Raw genomic sequence first — 25,733 nt, 5'->3', positions numbered from 1 at the left:
AAATAAGATAAGCACTCTTGATCTTATTTTTTTATTATCGGGAAATTCCACTGAATGTCCACAGAAATTCTGCTGGATTTTCCTAGAAAACTTTTCCTCAAAATATCCAGAAAAGGTTCCAAATTTCAATGGTATGCCGATGAATTCGACCACATGCAACCTACGTCTGTTGTCCACAGCGTTTCAGATTACAATTACGCCACTAACCGTAAAATCTAATGAACCTTCCTCCATACCGAAATCGTTGCACGTTGATTGACTTGCAACCATTGGACAGACCGTCGAACGATACTACAAAGGATGTCCGTTTTCCATGTCACATGTTCTCGGGCATGCCATCGTTGACAAGCTTCATTTTTGCGTTGGATAAAACAAATGTAACTTCACGGTTTTCTTAGATTTTTCGTAAAGTTATTGAAATAACTGACTTCCATAAACAGTCGAGAGTCGTCACGTCGAATGAAAAACGAAGAAGTTTTTTTTTAATTAAAGCCACAGATTTGTCATCTACATCAAAAGTTTTATATTTCAGCCATCAAGATTTATTGAAATGTCATTTTTTTAAAAGTTTTGCTGAACATAGTTCCTCACAGTTCTGGATTTGAGATTCGAAAGTGAGTTGTTGTAGATTTACAAGAAGTACTGACCTTTCTCTTTGGAAATTTTTCCTTTTCGTTGTCTCAGTTTATTATTTGATTGACAACTTTACCAAGAAACTCATATTCTTGAAGCTTCTAATTATTTAAAAAAAAAATAAATAAAAATAAAACAAATACCGAAAAAGTGCTGCACGTGTAAACCAGCCTGATGTTGATTCAAAACCGGGCGAATGTTTTCGGTTTTTTGGAAAGTTGACCCGTAATAAATTGTAGAATCGATTGGGCGAATAAAACATTTCGAAGGAAAAGATCAATTGCCGCAAAAACATATTTGTGACAAATATCGTGTGCAAAAATCGACATAATCGCGATTTTTTGCTAAATTATGTGTAACACAAAAGATTGCAATGAATTAGAAAGGTGGCAAACTAACGTGCTCCGCCCCTAGCGAGGGCGTTTTGATAGTTACAGTGAACTCTCCCAATTTCCAATGCATTTTTACCTCGCTAACTCAATGTTAACAGAAACAGTTGTGCATGCACGATATAGTTAGAAGTTAGAAGTGAAAAGTGATTTGCTGGATGTGATAAATGAGAAGTGAAAAGTTAGAAGTGAGAAGTGAAAAGTTAGATGTGAGAAGTAAGAAATTCAAAGTGAGAAGCGAGAAATGAGAAGTACGAAGTGAGTAGTGGGATATGAGAAATGAGAATTTAAAAATTTGATTTGCAAAGTGAGTAGTGTGAAGTGAAAAGTGAAAAGTTAGAAGTTAGAAGTTTAAGTGAGAAATGAGAAGGTAGAAGTGAGATATAAGAAATTATAAGTGAGAAGTGAAAAGTGAAAAATGAGAAGTGTGAAATAAGTAGAGCGAAGTGAAAAATTCGAAGTATGAAGTGAAAAGTGAGAAATAAGAAGTGAGAAGTTAGAAGTGAGAAATTCGAAGTGCGAAGTGAGTAGTGAGAAATGGAAAGTAATAAGTGAAAAGTGAAAAGTAAGAGGTAAAAAGTTAGAAGTGAAAAGTGATAACTAAGAAATGAGAAGTCAAGAGTGAGATATAAGAAGTTATAAGTGAGAAGGGAAAGTGGGAAGTGCGAACTAAATGAAAAGGGAGTAGTGGTAAGTGAGAAATGAGTAGTTAGAAGTGAATGTGCGAGGTGAAAAGTGAAAAATTAGAAGGTAGAAGAAGTGCAAAGAGAGAAATGAGAAGTCAGAACTGAGATATAAGAAGTTATAAATGAGAAGTGAAAAATGAAAAATAAAAAAAGACAAGTGAAAATTTAAAAGTGAGAAATGAGAAGTGAGAAATGCAAAGTAAGAAGTGAGAATTTAGTAGTGGGAAGTATGAAATGAGAAGTGAGAAGTTAGAAGTTGAGAAATTCAGAGTGCGAGGTAGTAGTGAGAAGTAAAAAGTTAGAAGTTAGAAGTGAAAAGTAATAAGTGAGAAATGAGAAGTCAGAAGTGAAATTTAAAAAAAATGAAAAGTGCGAAGTGACATTTGAGATGTGCGAAGTGAGAAATGAATAGTGAGAAGTAAGAAATGTGGAGTGAGAAGAAAGTAGTGGGAAAAGGGAGGTGAGAAGCGAGATGTGCGTAGAGAGAAGTAAGAAGTGAGTAGTGAGAGGCCGAAATGAGTTGTGAGTAGGAAGAAGTGAGGACCGAGGAACGAGATGTAAGAAACGAGATTCTTTTTTCTCCGTTCTTTTTTCTTATTCCTTCCTCTCTTCCTCCTTCTTTCTGTCTTATATCTCTCCACCCACTTCTCACTACCCAACATCTCGCTTCTCAATTTCCAATTTTTCATTTCTTATTTCTCACTCCTTGCTTCTGTTTATATCACTACTCACATCATACTTTTCACTTCGCAACTATAACTTCTCACTTTCCACCACTGACTTCACACTTCTTATTTCTCACTTTCCACTACTCACATGTTACTGCACACATCTCACTACTCTGTATTTATTTTTAAAATCTCATTTCTCACTTCTCAGTTCTCGCTGCTCACTATTCACTTGGAACATGTCACTTCTCACTTCACCTAATAAGGAAACATATTTTAACCAGTTTTGGTAAATCTCAAATTCTCAAATCTTATCGGCGATTCAAATCATGCGTGTGTCAAATCGCATCAGAATCATGGTCCTTGATTCCAGTCTTAGAAAAAAAAAATAACAAAATCATACGGATTACTACTCCTGGCCACGCCCATCTTCACCGTAACTAGGGAGAGGAAGGAAGTGTTGATGTGCTTCTACCTTCTACCAGTACCACGGAGTTGGATAATTAGGAAGGTATTCGTTGGGTCAGGATTTGCCTGTAGCTGTAGATCTGTAGATCTTACCCCGTAACACACCGCGTAAAAGTGTCTACCCAGCGTGACGGGTAAGACCAAACGCCATTTGGCCAAATATAAACGTATTCCCTATCTCGATACCTCCCTAACTCGATGGTTCCCTTAATATCGAGTAAGGGAGAGTTCACTGTATAAAAAATGATCCTTACAAGTAATTTCGTAGAATACAAAAGAAAATATTGGGGATTGATCAATTAGAAGACGAGCGCGATTGCAGTGGGATTGTTCTTCCGGTGTCATCCGTTGTCCGGAAGCCCCTGATATCGTTGAAGAATAAGAAGAAAGGACTTCTGATTGCTCAATTTTTTATTGGTATTCAGTTATAGTATAGTATTCAGAAATGATAAACAGTTCTTTTTGATGATGAATTGAAGTGCAACATCAATCGAAGCGACAGGGTAGCTCATGTGCAAAGACCGATTGGAAAATGTTTAGATCTAGGATACTGTCAAAAGATCGCCAAGCACGTTGTAGGCAATCATATGACCTAAGGACTTTTTCCACTAGCTGCCTTGGCTCGATTCGTCAAATTGTAGAATTTAGGAGTCGGTTTATGCACAACATTGTTGATCAGAAAATCAGCATTTATTTGGTATTTTGTAATCTAGATTTTCTTCGGTATTTCAAAGTTCTTATTAGGAATCACAATTATTTTAATATTCTCAGCTTTTGATAGTCTTAGCTAAAAATGGAGCTACTGTCTTAGATATCCAGATATCTGGTTTCTAGATATCTGGTTTTTCCAAATAAACTAAAAATCTAGGATTCTAATTCCAATCAATCTCGTTAGCCCAAGATCGGAACATTCCTAGCCTCATTTCAAAATCTTTCATTTATATTCACCATATATTTCTATGATGCCATGGGATCTCATTCGAATTGAATGATTTACTGTAAGAAAATTATTAGGCTTGTTAGTGGAATATCTTGCCGACTCGACTAATTCGAGCCAAGTACGCGACACTGAAGACGGCATCACAGTTGAGATCGAAATACGTATCTGTAAAGATAACAAAACGTAGTACAATTGAAAGGAAATGACTAAACTCGTCTTAGACAGTTGAGCTATCTACTGTTATGAAGAAATAACATTTATTTTTTAATAAAATAAAATAAATTATATATCATAGCATTAATTGTTATTATTATGTTATTGGTTTTCTATTCCGTATTCTGGCGAAAGAGTAAAAAATGGTTTCAAGTTTTACTGTTCTCCCCTTTTTCAATGCAGAAAGTCACCGAAAAAACCATTCTATCCGTTCTATAACATCAAGGGGGTCTCTCCTTTGAGCCGATTAAGATAATCGATGTCTATAGTAAGTGAATGCTGGTGAAGAACAGGCCAAAGAAGAACCGAAGAACAACCGTGTTGATGCCTTTTTTTTCCTGAGTATCTTCCACCAGAGGATTTTTTTTTCTGCCCGAGATTATGATTAATATCGGAAATTTGTCAAGTATGAAAATTAGTTTCAGTTCATCGTGCGACAACGGGTGGTGACAAAAGAGACCCGCGCGAGATACGGCGTTGCCGGCGTTCTCTGGTTCGGGCGAGATAACCCAGCGTAGCACGCCCTTTTTGTTTCGCTGTGTCTATTTATCTGCTACTCAGCTTATGATGTTTTTTACGGTCGTTCGTTCGTTGACTAAGTTAGAAATGAGATCCGGCGGTGGAAAAAAATAAAGCCTTTCCAGTTTGTTAATTTAATGCCATATTTCACAGCATCTTCATTCGCCAGTTCGAGCTGTATATTAGTACACGATTTAAATATATTCGTTCCTTGCCACATTACAAATCATCAGAAAAAAGATTGGTCAGGTTTCAGTTGCCAAGTTTTGTTTGATTGCAATTTCAATTTCCATATATATTATCAAGAAAGAATCATTAGTTACCTAGATGTAAAAAATCTTTACATATTAAAAATAGGTGATTATTAATATTTGATTCAAAAAGTTTTTTTTCCTGCTACTGTACCAATATCCGACTAGAAACAGTCGGCCAGTTGGGTACGGAGTACGGAGACGACACGATTCCCTCCAATCGATGGATGCTTTATGGTTCCAAGGTTCACCCAACACCAGAGGGGTTTTATGTTTGGTTTGTTTGGTTCTACAACCGGGGTGCTTCGTGATGTTTATCACAGCTCTACTCAAGCCACTGCCGCCGCCCGCCGGTTGGGTGTCCCCTTTCTAACCGGTCGTCCGGTTCGAATTTATTGGCGTGATGATCTTTTCGCAAAGCTAGATTCTTTGTTTCGTGATTCGCGTTCTCAGAGCAGCGGTTGCCGTTTTCTAATGATGGTTGATCACCATGGTTGATTGGCTCATCTGTATACTAGTTAGCGCTAACTTGTGAATGGCGGTGGGTTTCAAAGGTTTGGATTAGTGCTGGGAGGTATCTGCTAAAAATAGTTCATCAATCAAGGTATTAACGTTCTGAATAAATTTCGAAGCCACCAAATGCGAGAGATATGAGTGATTTAATGCCATTGATCATCAAATGTTAGCGGTCATCGAAAGTTTAATTGAATTTGAATATTTTCAAGGATTTTGTTCTAAATGATCCTAACTTTTTCTGAAGGGTTAATACCCTACATAATATGTAGTCGATTAACGGCTAACGCTGTAAAAAAGGTTTATACACTTTTAATAGGATTGACAAGTTAAATACATGTCTGCTTTAGTCGAACATATAAACTTGATCTTGAATATTGAAACGGCGAGACATCTCTTCATCTATATTATTTTAGTCAGCTAATGAGATTAGCAGAAAATTCTATTCTTTTCGCTAGAAACATCAGTAGAATGAAATGGATTGAATGGAGAGCGTAATGGCCGTGTCAAATTTCAAGGTCATAATCGATTAGATCCAAAAAAGTTATAAAATGAAAATTAAAAAATGAATCCCACTATTAGAACGGTTAAATTAAACGAGAGTTTGTTTCCATACCCAATTAACATTTGTATCAAGTTGTCGCAGTTATGATTGCACATCTACATTGAACATATTTGTAAAAATTTCGATCAAAATTACAAGAGCCCTTCATACAAATCTATACATCACAATCAAGAAAATTTTATTGAACTAGAACTGTTGATACGTTATTAGAGTATTTTTTTCGAATCAATTTGTGTGGCGCTTGAACCCATATTACAGATAGCAAACAAATAATTACAAGCATACACACAGTTCACGAATGGCCAAAACAAGGGCAGAACCAAAAACCGAAAAAGAGTTGAAAGACCTTCGATCGGAAAAGTTCATAAACCTACACAGTCTTTTACCCACACTATCCTTACACTGCAACACTCATTAGAATGAAGCCACTACTGGCCAGACATATAATATCCTCCGCAGCGAAAGAAGGATCTGACGGACGAGTAAGAAAACTACGTTTGACGATCATTCATGTAGGATCTTCCTTTTTTGTAAAGCAGCCGTACTTATGTCAGCCATTGTCTGAGAAGTGGTTGAAAATTGCGGGCTCTAAAAATAATCCAAGCGATAAAGTTTGTATCGAGTTACGTTCCCTCCCGAACCTGATTGGGGATCGATGACGCTCCAGACGGTCGCGTAGCGCAACGACAACCAGCCAGTAATGGGATCAGAGCGGGTTCGTGATTTGATACTTGCTGTTGTGTCTCTGTCAGCTGATCGCCCATCATGGCCGACCACCCTCAATGTTCTCGCACATCCAGCGCCAAACAGGAATCTGATTTCTTTTCGTTCTTTTCTTCTTGTTCGTTGCAGTACACGCCCGAGGAATATACTCACGAAAGCCCGGTGTCCGGAGGTCAGAGGTACACATCGCCCAAGGCGGGCGGCGGCCTGTACCAGCCGGATGCGTATTACGATGCGCCCGGCGGTTCCTGGTATCCCTCATCGTCCAGCGGTGCGTACGCGCCTCACTCGGCAGGTTCCGCATATCACAACGTAGGTCACGGCGCACATCTCGGTGGACCACAGCACAGCCATGAACAGTACGCAATGTCGCCGGTCGGCGTTCCCCACATGGATGGACATTTAAACCAAGTGAGTATTCGAACGATTCGTGGCAGCAAATAAATCTTCATAAATTCCCCATACAAAGTTCAACAATTGCCATTAAAAAATGGTTGGAGGCAATATATACATATTTAATATTTCAACAAAAGAAAAATACCATCCCATACACATATATTTTCGCTATAATAAAAATAATTAGTCATAAACACACAACAAGAATAATAGAAAACGAAATGAAATTAAAAACTTTTCCTCTATTTATGGAAAATATGTTTAGGCTTATATGTTTTTAACTCACTTCTTATTCTAATGCTTTTATCAGCTTAATAATTTCAAAATTGTTCACAAAAGAAATGTTTCAAACAAAAACAAATTTAGCCAAAACAAATTTAGGCAATGGGAGATCTCTAAGAAAATCATTTCAAATCTTCAATGTATCAACATTTGCGTTAGTTCGATAGAAGCATGAGAAAATAATTTTAATCACTACTAATATCAAGGTTTTGCAACAAAATTTGTAAATTTATAATGCTTTAATTCTCATGATATTTGTTTGCCAAATCCCTGAATAACATAGAACTTCGCAAAGATAATTGATAGCTCCGCAATCCGCATATTCCTATTTTACAATATGCAGTGCCTTACACAACCGATAATTATGGTTATTATAAATAGAGGAATCTACTACTAACTATAAGAGTTACCAAACCAACAACTCTCCCTTGTCGCCAAGTATAGTGATGTGTATTCGGCACGAAAACCCAAAACGTGTGAATAAATTGTAGAAATATATGTACGATATTTAAATTTTCAAATTTTAACGTCTCACAAGCGAGCGTGTGTAAACAAAATATGTGTAGTCGATAGTTTATTTCCGATTTATATCTGGGGGAATAAAGTGAGTCCGAAAAAAGCATTTGCATTTGTTGATTACATTGATGGATAAAGTGGAACGTATTTCTTATTTCATGATAAAAATAATGAAATAAACTAAAATATTTAAGAATGACAATAATAGAAAAAATGATAACGAATTTGAAATTCAATCGTAGTAGGGGAAGTGCGGGTAGCACGCCCATAGGGGTCAAAACGCGCCACCCTTGAATAAAGCTAAATATCCTCATTGTGATTATTTTACGATTCAACGATAAAGCAATGGAAAATTTAGCCATTAGATGCATAATTTCATGATTTTACTCTAATTATACATGAAAAACTCGAAAAAATGATTTTTGCATGTTTTGATGCAATTTTGGCTCGGTGGCATTTAGTCTTTCTATCACTGTTATAGATTGATAAACTAAAAATTAAGCCTGAGTCATGTTGCTTACTCGTATTCTTTATGTGCCACACGAAATTGTCGTCAAAATTGGTCTTGATACGATTTTAAGGGCCCTCAAACTTCTGACGCCCATGCACTATGGGGAAGGGGTGGCCATTAATCGAAAAATTTACTATCTCCAATTTGTCTAATTTATATATCATATCTAGATCAACATTTGAAAAGAGCGTAACAGCCAAAATTTATTCCTTCTTATTCTTCGTATACATATAAAGCTATATGTTACGCCCTTTTCAAATGTTGGTCTAGATATGAAAGTATATACCCTACATAAGAGAATCGGAAATATTGAAGCGCTATGTTTATTCCGCGAAGTGAAAAAAGCTGCTAAAAATAAAAAGCGTTCCTTACTTTGATTTATATGTCATGAAGTCAATTTTTCTCCAAATATAAGGTTTTATATACCATTTAAATGCTTAAATCCTTAAACGCGAAGATTGATATCGAAAAGTTGTAGAAGGAAAACTTTAATTAATATTATTCTTTGCTATAAAATGGTCCCGCAAGCCTAATGTCCCCAAATGTCCCCTCATCTATAAATGGGGGATTGAAATATAACCCTAGTACTACCTTCTAGTGAGTGATTCGCTTGCGCATATTTGCGCTTTTTCGAGAATGCTGCAATCAAAGTTTTCTTGAAAATTGTGGTTTTTATTCTCTATACCTCGTAATGATTAGAAAATAAACAAAATTATTACTATAAATATGATTGTATGCTATTTGATGCAATGGAAACAAACAAAAAAAAAAAAAAATGTTTTGTCGCGTACGACATTTTTTGAAGGGTTAACAATGGCCCTTAAAGGGTTAAAAAAGGTTCTTAAATATTCCTTGACATAATATATGTTGTATAGAAACAGTTTTCATTGAAAAAATATTTTTGGCCGCCCATTTGTATGAGAATTTCCCATCGTATGGCCGAAACAGCTGAAACATTCGATTAATTGCCTTAATGTAGGCAGTCAGTAGTCAGTAGCAGATAAGCTGTGCTTCAGTTTGCACTGGTGAAATCAGGCTGAACTGGTGGTTTTTATTGATAAAAACGGCATTTTCTTTAACGTGGGCGTCCTACCCCCAGTTCCTCTACACGGAACCGCGAAACAACTCACCTTACGGTTCCTTTCACTCAAATTCGCCCTTGCGTGGAAGAAGCCAAAAATAAGTAAAATGCGAAAAAATCCGGCCTTTACTCCCGTGTTGAATTTTCACCCACTATGAAGTTTCACCAACTCAAATTTATGTTATTTTCACTCACTCGAGACTATGATGAAAACAACTCAAATTTGGCTTCTTCCACGGAGCAGCACACGTTGGGTCGATGCAGCTCTGTTTGTTTATAATATCATTCATGAGAGGGAGTGAGAAAACTACCTAATATTGAGTTAAAAATTTGAACTTCGTACTCAAAGTTGAGTTTTTTAAACTTTTTTTAGGTTCTTTATTTTTTCTGTGTAGGCATTTGAAATGCCAGCATACTATTGTACGTTGAATTGAGGACTGGACCCGACGGTTTGAAATCGCCGGTCCATCTAATCGACGTTGAAATTGTCGGTCGATGAAAGAGTGAGAGAGCTACACGGCATGCCCTTTGAATTGACACTTTCTATTCACTGCTCGCATCGGCGTAAAGCATATGGAAGATCCTTGCACTGTTCCCGCACTTTCATCGCTGTTTGTTTTGATTAATTTTGACAGCTGTCCCACGTGCTTTTGCTGCCGACTCTGAGCTCGGCTGGGCGTCGCGACGTGTCGAAGGGTAGAGTACGAAGGTTTTGCAAGTGAAAAAATTTGCAAGAAAGTTTGAAATATTTATAAACAGTTTCGATAGACGGAAAATGTGATCTACTGAGATTTAAATACATATTGCACATGCATTGTGCCAGGTATTATGCATTTACAATTACATAGCTTCATTTCAAACAATAATAAAACAATAAAATATTTGTAATAGCATCTGCATCAGTCGAATGCAAGGACATTCTCCCTAGATTTGAACGGAGATTTGAAACAACCCAAGGCAAAATTTCGTTGGAATCCATCCTTCGACTAAATCCACAATAATAAGCTAATAAGTAGAAATTTGAAATTCAATCTCAGTAGGCTGACAGAGAATTCTAGATTATTTAGGAATGGGCGTTTTTCGGAAAAATATCGATATTGCCGGATCGATGTTTTGATTGTCGGTATATCGATGTCGAAAAATATCGGCGCTGATTAGCTAAAAGATCGATATTCCGATATAACGATACGTTCGCAAAATGTAAAGCACAAGCAAAAAAAAATTAGGAAAAATTTAAAAATTAGATACAATATCACACCACACATTACACTTTCGCTATTTTTAACGGATTGTATCTGATATTTGTAATATTTTCCACTTTTTTGTATTACGGATAATGTCTCCTAAATAAAAACACATCGAAATCCAATATCAGCTACGGTCAAATATCGAACATAAAAAATCGATACGAAATATCGATTTATCGGAGTGAAAATATCGATTCCTGATATATCGTATCGGTATCGCCCATTCCTATTATTCGAACTGTGAAAATAAACGATTATCATTCAGCCGTGCAGTTAGATGCGCAGATACAAGGCAAGACCCAGGTCAAGACCATGCTGAAGGTGGCTCGGTTTGATTACTGGTCCTGTTTAGGAAATTTTCGGGTGGGAAATTTTCTCGACTTCCCTGGCCATAAAAGCCTCATGATATGCGAATGGAAAAATGAACTTGCGAGGCGACAGTGTTCTAGGGGGGGATGTAAGGCCAATAAGAAAAATAAGGGCAATGATCATCTGCCGTGCATCTAATAAAGCATCCAGATGAAGTTTTTAATAATAATCAATGCGATGTCAATATTTTAATAAAAAGAAACGAAATGATTTCAGATTTGTTATTGAAATATATAAATAATCACAGTTTGTAGAGTTTGCAACAAACATCTCTTCATATTTTCGGCGGATAAGGCAAGAGAAACATCGGCACAAAGGTTTGTGGTTGCTTTTTAATGCATTTTGAAGGACAATTATTTTAATTCGATATTGCTGTTTCAGAAAAAAAACTTTATTCGTTCCAGTTCAACTTTTAAACTACCGCATGGCATTCTACGATGACAACGCCAAATATCAGATTTTTGCTTCAGTGTATTAAAGATTTTCAAACTTCTGATAGAATTTTGTCAGCTGCGGAAGAACTTTGCGGAATCCGTAAAGTGGAAAATTTTGAAAAGATCCGCAATACTTGTTTTAGAATTTTGCAACTTGTCTTTTGTGCGGTTGAGGTTGATAAACTGAAGTATTTACTCGCGGTTTATTCGATGATAGGCAATGGAATATTAAAATCGAGTGGGAAAGAAATTTAAGATTATAAAACAATGATATTCTTATTGTTTCATTAGACGATTTTCGCAAACGAATTCTTAAGAGCGGGAGAGTAGATTAAGGTAAAGGACTGGCGTTCAAGATTTTCTTTACTTAAGATGTATTCCAGTAATTAAAGCAATTAAATGGAACTATAAACATGGGTACCTATCCGAAGAAATCGATGATAAGATTTGTACAAAAATATTGACATCATTTTTATTTGTATCACGAAAAAAAAACAACTAAACAAATTGTTCGATGAGTAGAACATAAAAATTGAAATTTGACATCATATTCACATTTTACCTTTTACTTTGTCTTTCATTGTATTCATCTCTCACGCTCTTGTGTATAATGCCGGAGCTTCCCTTTAGTATGATATTTACAACGATTCATCTTATTACATATTAAAAGTTTGTAAAATGAGATGAACTGGACCAACGTACTTGTTGTGACTAGAGGTTGAATTTTATAGACGGTTTTCTTTCATGCTCCTTAGAACAAATGTGAAAACCGCGTTAAAATTCGTGATAGTCCCCAAAATTGCTTAATCCATAATAGAAACGCATGTACCAGTTGATGCACTTTTCTTAATTTTGGTTCCTATTACGGCAAATCCCATTGTTTTCTTATGGGATTGACCATAATGAGACTACTAGAGCAACAACAGGGGCCCTCCTTAGCCGTGCGGTAAGATGCGCGGCTACAAAGCAAGACCATGCTGAGGGTGGCTGGGTTCGATTCCCGGTGCCGGTCTAGGCAATTTTCGGATTGGAAATTGTCTCGACATCCCTGGGCATAAAAGTATCATCGTGTTATACGAATGCAAAAATGGTAACTTGGCTTAGAAACCTCGCTGATAACTGTGGAAGTGCTTAACGAACACTAAGCTGCGAGGCGGCTCTGTCCCAGTGTGGGGATGTAATGCCAATAAGAAGAAGAAGAAGAGCCGAAGATATTGGCAGTTGAATAATGCATTGCTTTTTCAAGAACTAAAAAGTGTCTAGTTCTGATGCCTTCTTCTTCTTCTTCTTCTTCTTATTGGCATTACATCCCCACACTGGGACAGAGCCGCCTCGCAGCTTAGTGTTCACATTAAGCACTTCCACAGTTATTAACTGCGAGGTTTCTAAGCCAAGTTACCATTTTTGCATTCGTATATCATGAGGCTAACACGATGATACTTTTATGCCCAGGGAAGTCGAGACGATTTTCAATCCGAAAATTGCCTAGACAGGCACCGGGAATCGAACCCAGCCACCCTCAGCATGGTATTGCTTTGTAGCCGCGCGTCTTACCGCGCGCCTAAGGAGGGCCCCAGTTCTGATGCCTATATCTTGATAATCATATGGCTTAGAGTGCTGATATTCTGGGGTTTAATGCTCCAAAACATTAGCATTTAGTAAGTCAACTTGAATTACGAATTGGAGAAAGTAAATTTTTTTTTTCGGCCACCTGATTCTCCATAGTGCACATCCTAGGCAGGCACCACAACTCACAGATGGCCTGGGGAGGGATCGTCAAGCCCTTGGGCATAGCCCCTGCTGCTCTGTTTCACACAGTTGATATGTAGAATAAAGGATTCGAATTGATACTTGATGTTGATGTTGACAAAAAACAAATCATATGGTTTTGAATTTTTAAAACTGGTAGCGAGCAAAAGCTTATGATTTCTTATGCTACAAGTTGGAAGGTTAATCTGAATACTATTATGATTATCAAAAAGGGTTAACACAAACTAACTCATTTTTTCACTTCATTGTAGAATCAAACACAAGCACTTCCACCGATGAGTTCGTTCCGAGGTAACACCGCCCAGATACCGCCGATCGGACCCCAAGGACAGAACTCACCCGCAATCTACAACGCAATCGCAGGACATCACAATCAGCATGCACAACATAGTCCAATTGTACAAAATGACTCCCTCGTCGGCAACGCACTGAAAACGGTTAGTAGTTGATTGGCTTTCAATAGATAGTGCCCCCTTGATACTAATCCCGTCCCTTTCGCGGTATGTAGATGTACCCCACTGATCAGAGTATTAGCAGTTACGGCTCAAACCCAACGACACCAGTGAACTCACCCCCTCCACTAACATCACAGCAGCAGGCAGCGGCAGCCGCCGCCGCAGCCGCAGCCATCGCCCAACAGCAATCCGCCGCGGCCGCGAGTATACACGGCTCCGGTGCGACGGCCGGGTCGTCCAGCGGCGGTGCAGGTTCCTCAGCCACGACGTCCTCCGCGGCAGCTGCGGCGGCGGCAGCGGCAGCAGCAGCGGCCGCAGCAGCCGGTGGACCCTGGCAACAAATCAACCCTGTGATCAACAACGGCGCTGGACCGGCTGGAGCGGCAGGATCCGCGGCTGCCGCGGTGGCAGCGGCCGCAGCGCTCAATGGTCTACCCAACGGTTCCTACGCCCCCGAACTGGTGCACCGAGGCTTGCAGCACATGGTAATTGCAAAAATGCTCATTATTTGGCTCATTTATGTCACCTTGTCTCTGCGAGAGCGTGCACCGATAATGCTTATTTTGCTCACGAGTTATTGCATTTTCTGTGACTTAATATGTAAGCTATCTTGTCTGTGGTTTATAAATTGGCTGAAACGTCGGTCAACTTAATCGTAAATATTTGGCCTGAAGACTTATTTACTTCAGCATCGTCTGTTGTTTTATGTGTTCTGTTCTATAATTTCGTGGTATTGTAGTTTATAAAATATTTGTTGAATATCTTCTCATTTTTATATTTCATGGCTTTTCTCATGTTACTTCTTGTTTTATTCATTGTACGTATACAATACAGTGATCTGGATATTTATATTTCCATATTATGTTTGTCATTGCGCATAATTCCTGTTTTTCGCAAAACGTATTAAATATTCGGTTCTATTTTCCCAACTGATCCTACCCATAACATCGATCAAAGCAATACATACATATTTGCCTTTCTGTGTTAACTCCCCGTTAATCGCTCCAGCAAATCGTTGGTATTTTAGCACTTCCTTCACACCACACTGTTGCGTCTTATAATTTAAATTCTATTTTAATTGGAACCCTTTTTGTTGATGCATGTTTTTTCTTCTTTTATGTGTTTCTCTTTTTTTCGTATCTCTACGACTTCAACAACGACTACTCATATCGACACCCCGAAATGCCGGCATGTTTAGGCAAATTCGCCAGAGATTCAACCGCTGGACGATGCAATTGTGTCGCTGCTCCGGGAACACTCGGAGAACGGAACGGTAAGTAATTGAGGGTGTTGACGGTGGATGATCTGGATACAAACCATAAAATTGTTTTCTGGTTGATGTGTTTGAATTTCTTGTTTTATATGTCCCCTTTGTTACTTTGTATATTCTCGAAAGACTGTAAAATAAATAGGGCTGTTCAACTAAATCTCAAAATATAAAACTTAGAAGATTTTATAAAATTATTTTTAATATATCAGAATTTTCTGGAAAAAGTTTCCATTTTGAATGCAAAACCTTCTGACCTTACAACTGAGATCAAATTTTGCGACAAGCAGTGTAACGAAATGAGATAAATATTACGAACTCGTCGTTTAGACCCGTGCCTATTTATAAACATGTAGATGAACACGGTGAACAAAATTAGGATCTGCCTTAAAATGGTGTGTATCGCAGATAAATAAATATCTTTTGAATTTCTTTTGCCATTTTATTTTATTTTCAAACTATGCACTCGGCTTCTTAGTTGTTAGCAACGGCGGATAAAACAGAAAAAAACTTCCATTCCATGAGAGTGTTCCTAATTAGGACATTTTTCTTTCGTTCCATCCTATATCTTCAAGGGCACCCGCATGGAAGAACGCTTGGACGACGCTATCAACATCCTGCGGAATCACTGCGAACCACAGGTCGGCGTGTCGCTCTCTTCGATGGACGGTGGCTCGCCATACGGTCCGCCCGGGGCGTCGATTCTTCCGCCCGGTACCTCGGGCGGTGGTTCCACCTCATCACAGCTGCACGGCCAGGACTCGACCAGTGATCTACCAGTGACGGCGGCCGGACTCGTACCAGTGAAAACCGAACGACTTCCTAGCACACCGGTTGCAGTCAACAGTAGTATGATCAATGCACGGTTGTTGAAGAAAGTAACTGACGGAATTAATTCCATTGTTGCAGAGAAACGCAAAGAACCTCCAGATTCAGATACCAAACCCAGCAGTTCCGTACCAGGTTCCACCAAGGGTGCCAAACGGCAGCGTAAATAGTGAGTGATGTTGTGCTTTGCTAGTCTTATTTTGCTTTTAATTCAATAAACTTAGATATGTAGCTTTTGATAGATGTAGTTTTATCCTTTCAAAACGATTCATTTAGTAATGTGTTGTTTTTATTTTCATTGCGTTTCTTTTCATTTCGGAAAATTATCTTCTGTTTCGGTTGGCGTTCCGTTGTTTTACCGAATTGTTTGCCACTAAAGTAAAAATTCACGTAGTTGTTCTAGTGCTGACGATGATGACGACGACGATGACATCGATCCTGTGACGAAGGATCGAAAGGAAAAAGAACGGAGACAGGCCAACAATGCCCGGGAAAGGTTTGTTGAAGAAATTAAATTGTGAATAAAGACTTCGATTAATCGTTTGACCTCTTTTCAGAATACGAATTCGGGACATCAACGAAGCACTGAAAGAGCTGGGCCGGATGTGCATGTCGCACCTCAAATCCGACAAACCGCAAACCAAACTCGGCATACTAAATATGGCCGTTGAGGTGATCATGACGCTCGAACAACAAGTGCGAGGTATGTTTAAAAATGAACTCAGAACACAATATTTACAACAGATATCTAAAGAATTCCGTTCTATAACTTTGACAAAGTTGGCTTGAGAAATATTCACACTGTTGCTTGGGATCGACTTAGTTTATGGAATACGAGGCTATTTGACCCTTAGAGTCAAACCTTGCTTTGATGTCCTTTTGCGTTTTAACGCATTGTTCCGTTTGTCAAGAATAATGTGGCCAATTCATGTTATTGTAGTTATTCCAAAGAAAACAAATATTAATATCTCTTTTTGTCTGTTGGTACCTATTTGAATAATAAAGGGGAAGAAAACTTAAAAAGGAATCAAACCGCAACAAATCAGTTTTCTCTGGGGAAGTTGAATATTTTATTATTTTTTAAATGTAATTCGAACATGACACACCCGCGTCACCCTCTGCCCACTTCAAATAATGAAATTTAACCTGCAGTTGCTTACTTAAATGTCAGCACTGTACATTTTTGGATTGAGTATCGAGATGTGCCCTAATTTGGCGCGCGCCCTAACTTCGCGCATCATAACATTATTTTTTTTTTCAATTTTTAGGTACCAGTCAAAATTGAAAAATCGGGAGGATTACAAAATATTATTGTTGTTGAATGTTTTTCACGAAATAGTTTGAAAAACGAGCTTGGTTTAGTACACCAAATAAAATTATTTCAATTTGGTCCTCCCATCGACTGCCATATTTACTTGTGCTTAGACGAAGAACATGACCTAAGTAAACAAATGATTTCACTGTACAAAAGTGGTTACTTTATGGAAATATTTGCTCTGTTGGATATGTTTATTCGTCATTACTATTGAAAAGTTTGAAGTTATGTATATTTTGCATTTTTTAGACTTTCGCTTTGTGCGCGAAATTAGGCATATGAGAGTAATTACGGTGCCTAATTTCGTTTATTGTTGTTTCGTAGTTTCATTTGCAACATTCTAACGAAACAAAAGCAATATGATGCACAGGAATCGACAGTTTTACACTGAATAGAACCCAAAGAGTTCATTACATGTGCCTTGTATCTAATATACTGGCGGATACCACCGATATTGACTCGTTCTGTTCACCTTTTTACAAGGAAAATGTTAAAACTGAAATGTTTTGAGTTGAAAATTGTTGAACCGGAGCCCGAAGCAGTCGCTGACTTTCGACTTTCGTTGTATGAGACATAACTTACTTAATGCTTTATTTTTATTTTTTATATCTTTATTAAAGAGATTATTTCGTACTTTGTTGCTATTGCCAAACGGTCGTATTTCATCATCACACATTCATTTCTTCTGAGCAGTTCAATGAGTACATGAAATCAACCTAAAAGATCTCCATTCTGTTCCCAGATCAGATTTTTATAAACTTCACCACATATTTTTCTATTCCTATTTCCAAAAGTCAAAATCTGGTGTAATGTACACCAAATTTCACAGGCGCATAACAATACAGATGTTAAAGTTGAGAATTAAAGAATTTGTGATGGTCATATGCCGCATTTGTAGCCCACGACCTTAGAAATTAACCAGTTACTGGGAAGGGAAAGTGGTTACCTCTAATACATTTTTCAAATAAAAATCTTCCACATAATGTACATATTCATATTCACATCTGAGTTTTCAGAAAATTGTAAACTAATGTCCAAGTCGGCTGGTGTAATACCCGGCACATAGGTAATTAACTTTGATTGGACTGGTAATAGTTGATTCCGAGAATATTTATCTGATCATAAAAAAGAACGGTTTCGTCGCTTCTTGGTGAAGTCACCTGCACGTTTTGTGTTCGAGAAGTTAAAATATTCAGTTATTTCAACATACTTATTTATTTATGTCCCCATGAATGTTTTTCAAGATGACATGACATAGGCATCCCAGATGGCGGGATTGCCAGATGGCAGGGATAAAAAGATATTTTAGTTACTAGATAAAGATTGTCGCTGTCGTCGCTGTCCGGAACATCTTTTGCTGGCGAGGATAAATGTCAAAGAAGGAAAATCCATACGATTTGACAGGTATGTACCACACATGTTTCGGACAGCAGAACAAAGGGAACCGAAGCGACAATCTTTATCTAGTAACTAAAATATCTTTTCAGGGATATCAAAAAAATTCATAATCATATAAGCAAATGAGCATATGGAGACGCATGGTACATCAACTGTCCGTGTTGCTATGTCGGTCTTGGTTTTGCAGTCTGACGCTACCTGGTTGCCAAGATCATAAACCAAGATGTTGTGTTGACAATCATCGTTTTGGTATTGATGACGTTAATAGTAACACCCACATACAAAAGCATTCGCCTTACAACGGTATTCGGTCCCTCGCAGCCGTGCCTATCTGCTGATGTTTCCGATTTAAGATGACTTTGCACATATTTTTGAAAACAATGTACTGTAACATGATATCTCACGACAAAAATGTCACGGGGTTGCTATTACTAATTTGCTAATACGTTTTTTCAAAAGTCATACCGTGAGTGTACGATATTCTGCAAAGTTAATTGTCTTGAAGTCTTGAAAGTCTTGAATTCGACAAAAATCAAATACAAAATTCGCATTTTATGAACCGATGTCTGGTGCCTAATTGTGCGCACCCTTTTACGCATGTTCCTAAATGTGCACATTTTTGTTCCTAATTATGATCAGCTGCACCTAACCAGCAGATGACAGATTTTAATACAGTTCTGCATAAGAACCTTGCAGAAACTGTATAATAATTGGGCATATACAAATTCTGTATTATTTCAATACAATTATTGTATTGAAATAATACAGATTTGTATTATTTTAATACAATATTTGTATAAAAAGCTTACAGAATTGTATATGCCCAGATTTTATACAATAATTGTCAAATTTGTTTTTTGGGTGTGGAAAATAGCAAAAAATGTATAGTTTATTTCACTTAATCGACAACGAAAGTAAATGACAGCTTATTTCCATGGCATGCACATATTTGTCGCCAATTTCGTCGATATTTTCACCTATTCTGTGGTGTCGATCGAGTTTTTGTTTATTCCACGCATCTAAAATCCACATATTATTGATATTTGTTATGAATTCGGATATGTTATTCAATAATTCTTAGAAGAAAAATTACAATGATGCGATTTTAATGATAAATATGAACAAAATGGGAACAAAGTAATAAACTCCGCATTGGAAAAAGATGGACCGATCCGATACATAAAAATGCCAATGAAACTACAAAAAAGCGCAAGCGCTGATCTCAATGCGTATGAAAAATCGCAAAACATTTTGGGTGCGAGTGGTGCTCGCTAAAGAGCTCAGTGCGTGTTAAAAAAAACGCTAAACTATGTTGAGCGCAAAGTGCTCAGTGCGTATTCAAATCGCTAAAACTTTTTGAGCACGATTGGGGCTCGCATAAGTGCTCAGTTCGTAATGAAATCGCAAAACATTTTGAGCGCAAGTGGAGCTCACAAAAGGGTGTCAGGCCATTTGGCCGAATGCCGTTTGGCCGACTGCCATTTGGCCGAACGCCGTTTGGCCGAATAGATAAAAAAAATTTACCTCAGTTTTCGAGTGGTCCTTCTTCCTACTTCCCTCTTCTTTCTTCTTCTTTCTTCCTTTTTCCTACCTCCTTATTCCTTCCTTCTTATTCCATCTTTCTTCTTTTTCCCATCCTCCCTTCTTCCTTCTTCTTTCTTCCTCTTCCCTTCTTCCTTCTCCCTTCTTCCTCCTATCTTCTTCCTTGTTTCTTCTCCCTTCTTCCCTCTTCCTCCCTCCTTCGTTTTCTTCCTTCTTCTTTCTTCCTACTTTCTCCTTTTTTCTTCCTCACACCTTCTTCCTCATCCCTTCTTCTTTCTTCTTTCCTCCTTCTTTTTTCTTCTTTCTTACTTCTTCCTTCTTCCTTTTTCCTTTTTACTTTTTCCTTCTTCTTTCGTCCTTCTTCCTTCTCTCTTCTTCCTTCTCCTTCTTCCTTCTTCCTTTTTCCTTCTTTCTTCTTTTTCGTCCTTCTTCCTTATTCCTTATTCCTGCTTCCTTCTTCCTTCTTCCTTCCTCATTCTTACTTCTTCTTTCTCCCTTCTTCGTTCTTTCTTCTTCCTTCTGCCATTTTACTCCTTCCTTCTTTCTTCTTCCTTCTTCCTTCTTTCTCCTTACTTCTTCTTTCTTCCTTCTTCCGTGTCCTTCTTCTTTCTTCCTTTTTTCTTCTTTCTTCCTTCTTCCTTTTTGCTTCTCACTTTGTAAGGAAACGTATTTCAACTATTCGGCCAAACGGCATTCGGCCAAATGACCCTTTCGGCCAAATGGCATTCGGACAAACGACATTCGGCCAAACGGCATTCGGCCAATTGACCCTAAACCCGCAAAAGTGCTCAGTTCGTGATGAAATCGCAAAACATTTTGAGCGCTAGTGATGCTTGCAAAAGTGCTCAGTGCGTATCCAAATCGCTGAAAGATTTTGTGCGCGAGTGGTTCTCGCAAAAGTGCTCAGTGCGTGTTAAAAATAGCTAAAATATTTTGAACGCGAGTGGTGCTCGCAAAAGTTCTCAGTGCATGATGAAATCGCTAAAATGTTTTGAGCACGAGTGGTGCTCACAACGCTAAAACAATTTGAGCACGCATGGTGCTCGCAAAAGTGATCATAGTACGTAATGAAACTGCAAAACATTTTGAGCCCGAGTGGAAAAGTGCTCAGTAAGTATTGAATAGCTGAAATATTTTGAACGAAAGAAGTGCTCTGTACGTATTAGAATCGGTAAAAAAAAGTATCATCTTAAACAATATGCAAACCCCTGAACCAATTCTTTCGCAACAAGTTGCATTTCATCCGGATGGATCCCAATTTTTGTTCTATACCAGTTTCGAGGCTATCTACTAGGAGATCTTACAGGAGTTTCTCCGAAAATTCTTCGTGGAGTTTCTCCGAGAATTCCACCGGCAGCTGCTCAAAGAGTTTCTACAGGATTTCCTCCGAGAATTATTCCGGTAGTTCTATCGGCAGATCCTACGGGGGTTCCTCGGAAAATTCTTCCAGGAATTTTTCCAGAATTTCCTCCGGGAATTCATTCAAGCTTTCTTTCTGGCATTCATTTAGGCCTCTTCAGGAAAAAATCCACCGAAAATTTCTCTGGGAGCTCCTCAAGTCTAGTCCAGCTACATACCCATATAAAGGTTTCAGCTAGACGAGATTTGTCTATAAGATGAATTATCCAAGATTTTTTCCCGAGAATTCTTCTGGTTTCACTGTCAGTTCCTCCGGGGGTTCCTTTGAAAATTCTCTCGGGAGTTTTTTCGAGAATTCCTCCGGGAATTCCACAGGCAATTCATCCGGGTGTTTATCCGGGAATTCCTCCGGGAGTTCCATCAGTGGCGCTTCCAGGAAATCAGAATCAGAATCTTCAGAAATTTTGCTAGAAATTCCTCCCAAAGTTCTTCCGATTGTTTCTCTGGGAGCTCCTCTAGGAATTCTTTTAGGAGTTCCTCCTGAAATTCCTCCGGGAACTCCTCCGGCAGTTCCTACGGGAATTCATCCGGGAGATCTACCGGCAGTTTCTATTAGCATTCCTCCGGAAGCTTCACCGGCAGTTCCTCCGAGTGTTCCTCTGAGAAGGAACTCCTGGAGTAATTTCCGGAGTAGAGTTTCCATCCCGGGACATTCCGGGACAAAATTTCCCGGGATTTAGGAAAATTCGGGATTTCCCGATTCCCGGGATATTATTTTTGAAATCCCGAAAATCCCGGGATACCCGGGATAAAAAATACTGTTTCATTTCCGGTTCGCAAACAGTGTAATTCTTCTTCTTAAAAAAGTTATTTGTTTTGAACGCGACACCCCACTTAGGTGATAAATACATATCATGTTTTTATACCTCCCATCAGACATGATTTTTTTCCAAGTTCGTTTATTTAGTAGGCTCAGGCATGTATACGGAGCACAGGTTTTGTGATGCACAATCGATATCATCTTATTATTAAATTAGTAAGAGAGGAACAGACATGAAAATATCGGAGATAGTTAATAGAACACCTTCACAAAAAATATTAGATTCCCCTATACCACTCAATGGAGGGCTACTGACTGATACTTTTTCCAGCAGCTACAGCTCTCTATTAATTAAGGTGAATCGCGTTGGAGTCCAATTAAAATTCTACATAGCGCTTTGAAGGGCACATAACTCGAAAAGTAAACGACAGACATAAACGGAAAGTAGTTTTTCACCTTTGCTCACTTGCAGCATACACGAAAAAATGGTTTCCAGATGTGCTAACCGCCTAAATATTCACATTTGTGCGAGCAAAAACGCGAGGTGAGGGATAGCACGGCCATTGTGGCTGCCATTTTTGGACGCCGCCGTAACTCACCTTAAACGACAAGTATCTACAGTACAAGATCAGCTACATCTATTTGGCGCCTGCTTCCTACTCATCTCCTGTGTACAGCGAGGTTGTGTACACTAGCTAATATTCGCCTTGCTAATCTCCTAGCGCCGCCCAACATTGAGTCCGTCTTCCTGAGCTTCTTGCCTCCAAAACAATTCTTGATCCAATTCATGTCCTTCCAATCGACTTTCGTACAACAAACTTTCCAGCACATGCGCAAGTACAAGTGGTCCGACCCCGATGCTCTGCCTATTTTTTTGGTTCTTGCTGCAGATCAGATCCTGACCAAAGCTTCGCTTGGACTCCTACTGCGCAACTACTAACTACTACCGAAAGTTCAAACCTCCCACACCTCTACCTTCCGAGAAAAACATGAATATTATTTGCTTCTTGAAGTCATTTTTTTTTTTCGAAAGAATCGATTCAAATTAGAATTGAATTGAGTTTCAATTTGAACTCTGTATTATCTGGCCTTTCTAAAATATGAACTTTACCCCTGAACATTGAATAAAATCGTTTTTTAATCAAAAAATAAGTTTTATAAGGAAACATCGAAAAATCCCGGAATCCCGGGATTTCCCGGGTATACAAACAAGTTCATCCCGAATCCCGGGACAACGAAAATGGCCGGGAAATGGAAACTCTATTCCGGAGGAATTTCTGGAGGAATTTCCGGAGAAATTATCAGAGGAATTTTTGGAGGAACTTCCGGTGGAACTTCTGGAGGAATTTCCTAAAAAACTACAGGAAAAATTTCCGGAGGAAATCCTAGAGGAACTCTCGTAAGAACTCCTGGATGAACTCCCAAAAGAACTTCCGTAAAAATTCCAGGAGGTACTCCTGGAAGAATTATCAAAGGACCTCCCGGAGGAATTCCCGGAGGAACTCCAAGAGAAATTCTCCGATGAACTTCTGGAGGATTTTATATATAAATTCCCTAAGAAAGCCTGAATAAATTCCAGGATTCAGAGGAACAGCCGGTAGAATACCAGGAGTTGAATTTCTAGAGGGACTTCCGAAATCCCATTTCCCGTGAAATTCCTGCCAAATATTCTTCAGGAATTTCCTGTGAAGTTCCTGGAAGGATTTCCGGAGGAACTCTTGGAAAAAACTCCTGGAGAAGCTCCCGAAGGAACTCCCACAAGCACTTCCAGAATAATTCTCACAAGAAAGTCCTGAACTAATTCTTGGAGAAGTTCATGAAGGAATTTCTGGATAAATATCTGAAGGAATTCCCGGAAAAATACCAGGAGAAATTAATGCAGAAATTCCCAGATTAATTGCTGAAGAAACTACCGGATGAATTCCCGGAGGTTAGTTCTGAAGAAATTCCTGGAGGAACTCTTGAAAGATGTCTTGGAGGAACTCTCAAATTACCCAATTATCTAAAATTATCAAATTATCAAAATATCTGAATGAAATTCTGGAGTAAATTCCTAGTGATGTCCGGAAAGCATTCTAGGACAATTCCGCGGAAAAATTCCTGGAGAAATTCCTGAAGGATTTCCTGGAGAAGTACCTGAAGGAATTCCCGGGAAAATACCTGGAAGAATTTCCGGGGAAATACTTGGACGAATTCCTGGAGAAATTCCTAAAGAATTTTTTAGAGGAATTCTTGAAGGATATTCTGAAGTAATAGCGGAAAGAATTCCAGAATGAAGTCCTAGAGGATTTCGCTATTGAATTTATGGATTCCCGGAAAAACTCCTGAAATTTGTCTTGGAGAGATTAAAGGAAGAGTTCCTAGAGGAATGTCCGGAGAAGTTCCTAGAAGAATTTCCGAAGGAATTTCTTATAGATTTACAAGTGAAATTGTGGAGCGAAATCGGAGGATTTCCGTCATAAATTTCTGAAGAAACATCTAGCGGAATTTTGGGAGGAAATTCCGTATGTATTCTTGAAGGAACTTTCGAATGTATTCCTGATGGAAATGCCGGAGATTTTTCTGGAAGAAATGTCTAGAAGGAAAAAATTGGAGAAGAAAAGAAATCTTCAAGGAATTTCCTCATGAATTTCCTAAAAAACAAATTTAGTGAGGGGTTTCTAGATAAGGAGAAATTACAATTACATGAGATGATCATTTTCGAACGATTTTCAGAGGAATTTGTGGATAACTTTCCGGAGGAATTTAGAAGTTCCCAGGGGAGCTTCTAGAAGGATTTCAAGGAGAATTCTTGAGCCTCAAATTTTTCGAATTGTTTTGAACTTTCATATTTATAATATGGGTCCTGGATACCCTATATAATAAATTTTTGGGAATCTTTTGAAATTTCAACCACCTATTTCTGAATATGAGTGGATCGTAAAGTGCACATGGGAATTCATTTCAATACTTGTTCAATCTTTCCACCATTGTGGGGAGGGGGGCAACGGCCCCAATCTGCTCCCCTCTGGTTACGCCCTTGTATCATTCCCATTGCTTTGTAAAATCATGAAGTTTGAGGTGTCAAACGACCTATTTTGAATCAATTTAGAAAATGGCCATTCCGTAGGTCTCCGTATTGTGACCGATGTGGCCGGATTGAATCCGAGTGGGCCAGTGGGCCAGGAACCCTAAAAATATCATTTCCATCATTGCTTTGTGAAAACATGAAGTTTGATGCGTCGCACGACCTAATTTGAATCAATTTAGAAAATAGCCATATCGTAGATCCCCCGGATTGTGCGCAACTCAGATGTCAGCTCGCCATATTGTAGCCCCAGTCGTCTTTCTGCTGATGATTTTGTTTTCTCAGGTTGTGCGTTTTCTCGTACCACCTGCTGCCTGTCTTGCGTTCGTTGCACCGTACATTGGTTCCTGCGATGTGTATCCGACCTTTAACCGATGCCCATTTCGAATAAACAAATATTCTTTGCTCCGAGTTCCTTTTTATAGAGTACAGCGTGTACAACGAGCGGTCATGTGTCATTTTGTATTTGTAACAATTAACCTGAATCCAGTTGTTCCAAAAAGCTGAC

At 38.5% G+C, this 25,733-nt stretch overlaps 1 protein-coding gene across 9 annotated transcripts in view; it reads left to right on the top strand.

Moving 5' to 3' along the window:
* Window positions 1-25,733, top strand: part of LOC134213265 (protein daughterless) — a 124,618-nt gene that overhangs the window by 92,545 nt on the left and 6,340 nt on the right. For 2 of the 9 annotated variants that reach the window (XR_009979425.1, XM_062692137.1), the window contains exons 3-9: window positions 6,698-6,979; window positions 13,426-13,611; window positions 13,683-14,114; window positions 14,828-14,902; window positions 15,472-15,893; window positions 16,104-16,220; window positions 16,282-16,427. Coding sequence is in view for 8 of the 9 variants with exons in the window: in XM_062692137.1 (XP_062548121.1) it covers window positions 6,698-6,979; window positions 13,426-13,611; window positions 13,683-14,114; window positions 14,828-14,902; window positions 15,472-15,893; window positions 16,104-16,220; window positions 16,282-16,427 (1,660 nt within the window). In the remaining variant the exon portion in view is untranslated. The remainder of the gene's footprint in view (window positions 1-6,697; window positions 6,980-13,425; window positions 13,612-13,682; window positions 14,115-14,827; window positions 14,903-15,471; window positions 15,894-16,103; window positions 16,221-16,281; window positions 16,428-25,733) is intronic. The other 7 variants (XM_062692140.1, XM_062692139.1, XM_062692138.1 and 4 more) reach the window with 7 other exon arrangements.

Source organism: Armigeres subalbatus, chromosome 2, assembly GCF_024139115.2.
Source record: "Armigeres subalbatus isolate Guangzhou_Male chromosome 2, GZ_Asu_2, whole genome shotgun sequence".
Lineage (NCBI taxonomy): Eukaryota > Metazoa > Arthropoda > Insecta > Diptera > Culicidae > Armigeres > Armigeres subalbatus.
Note: the sequence above shows the minus strand (reverse complement) of the source record. Positions and strands in the feature narration are given on the sequence as shown.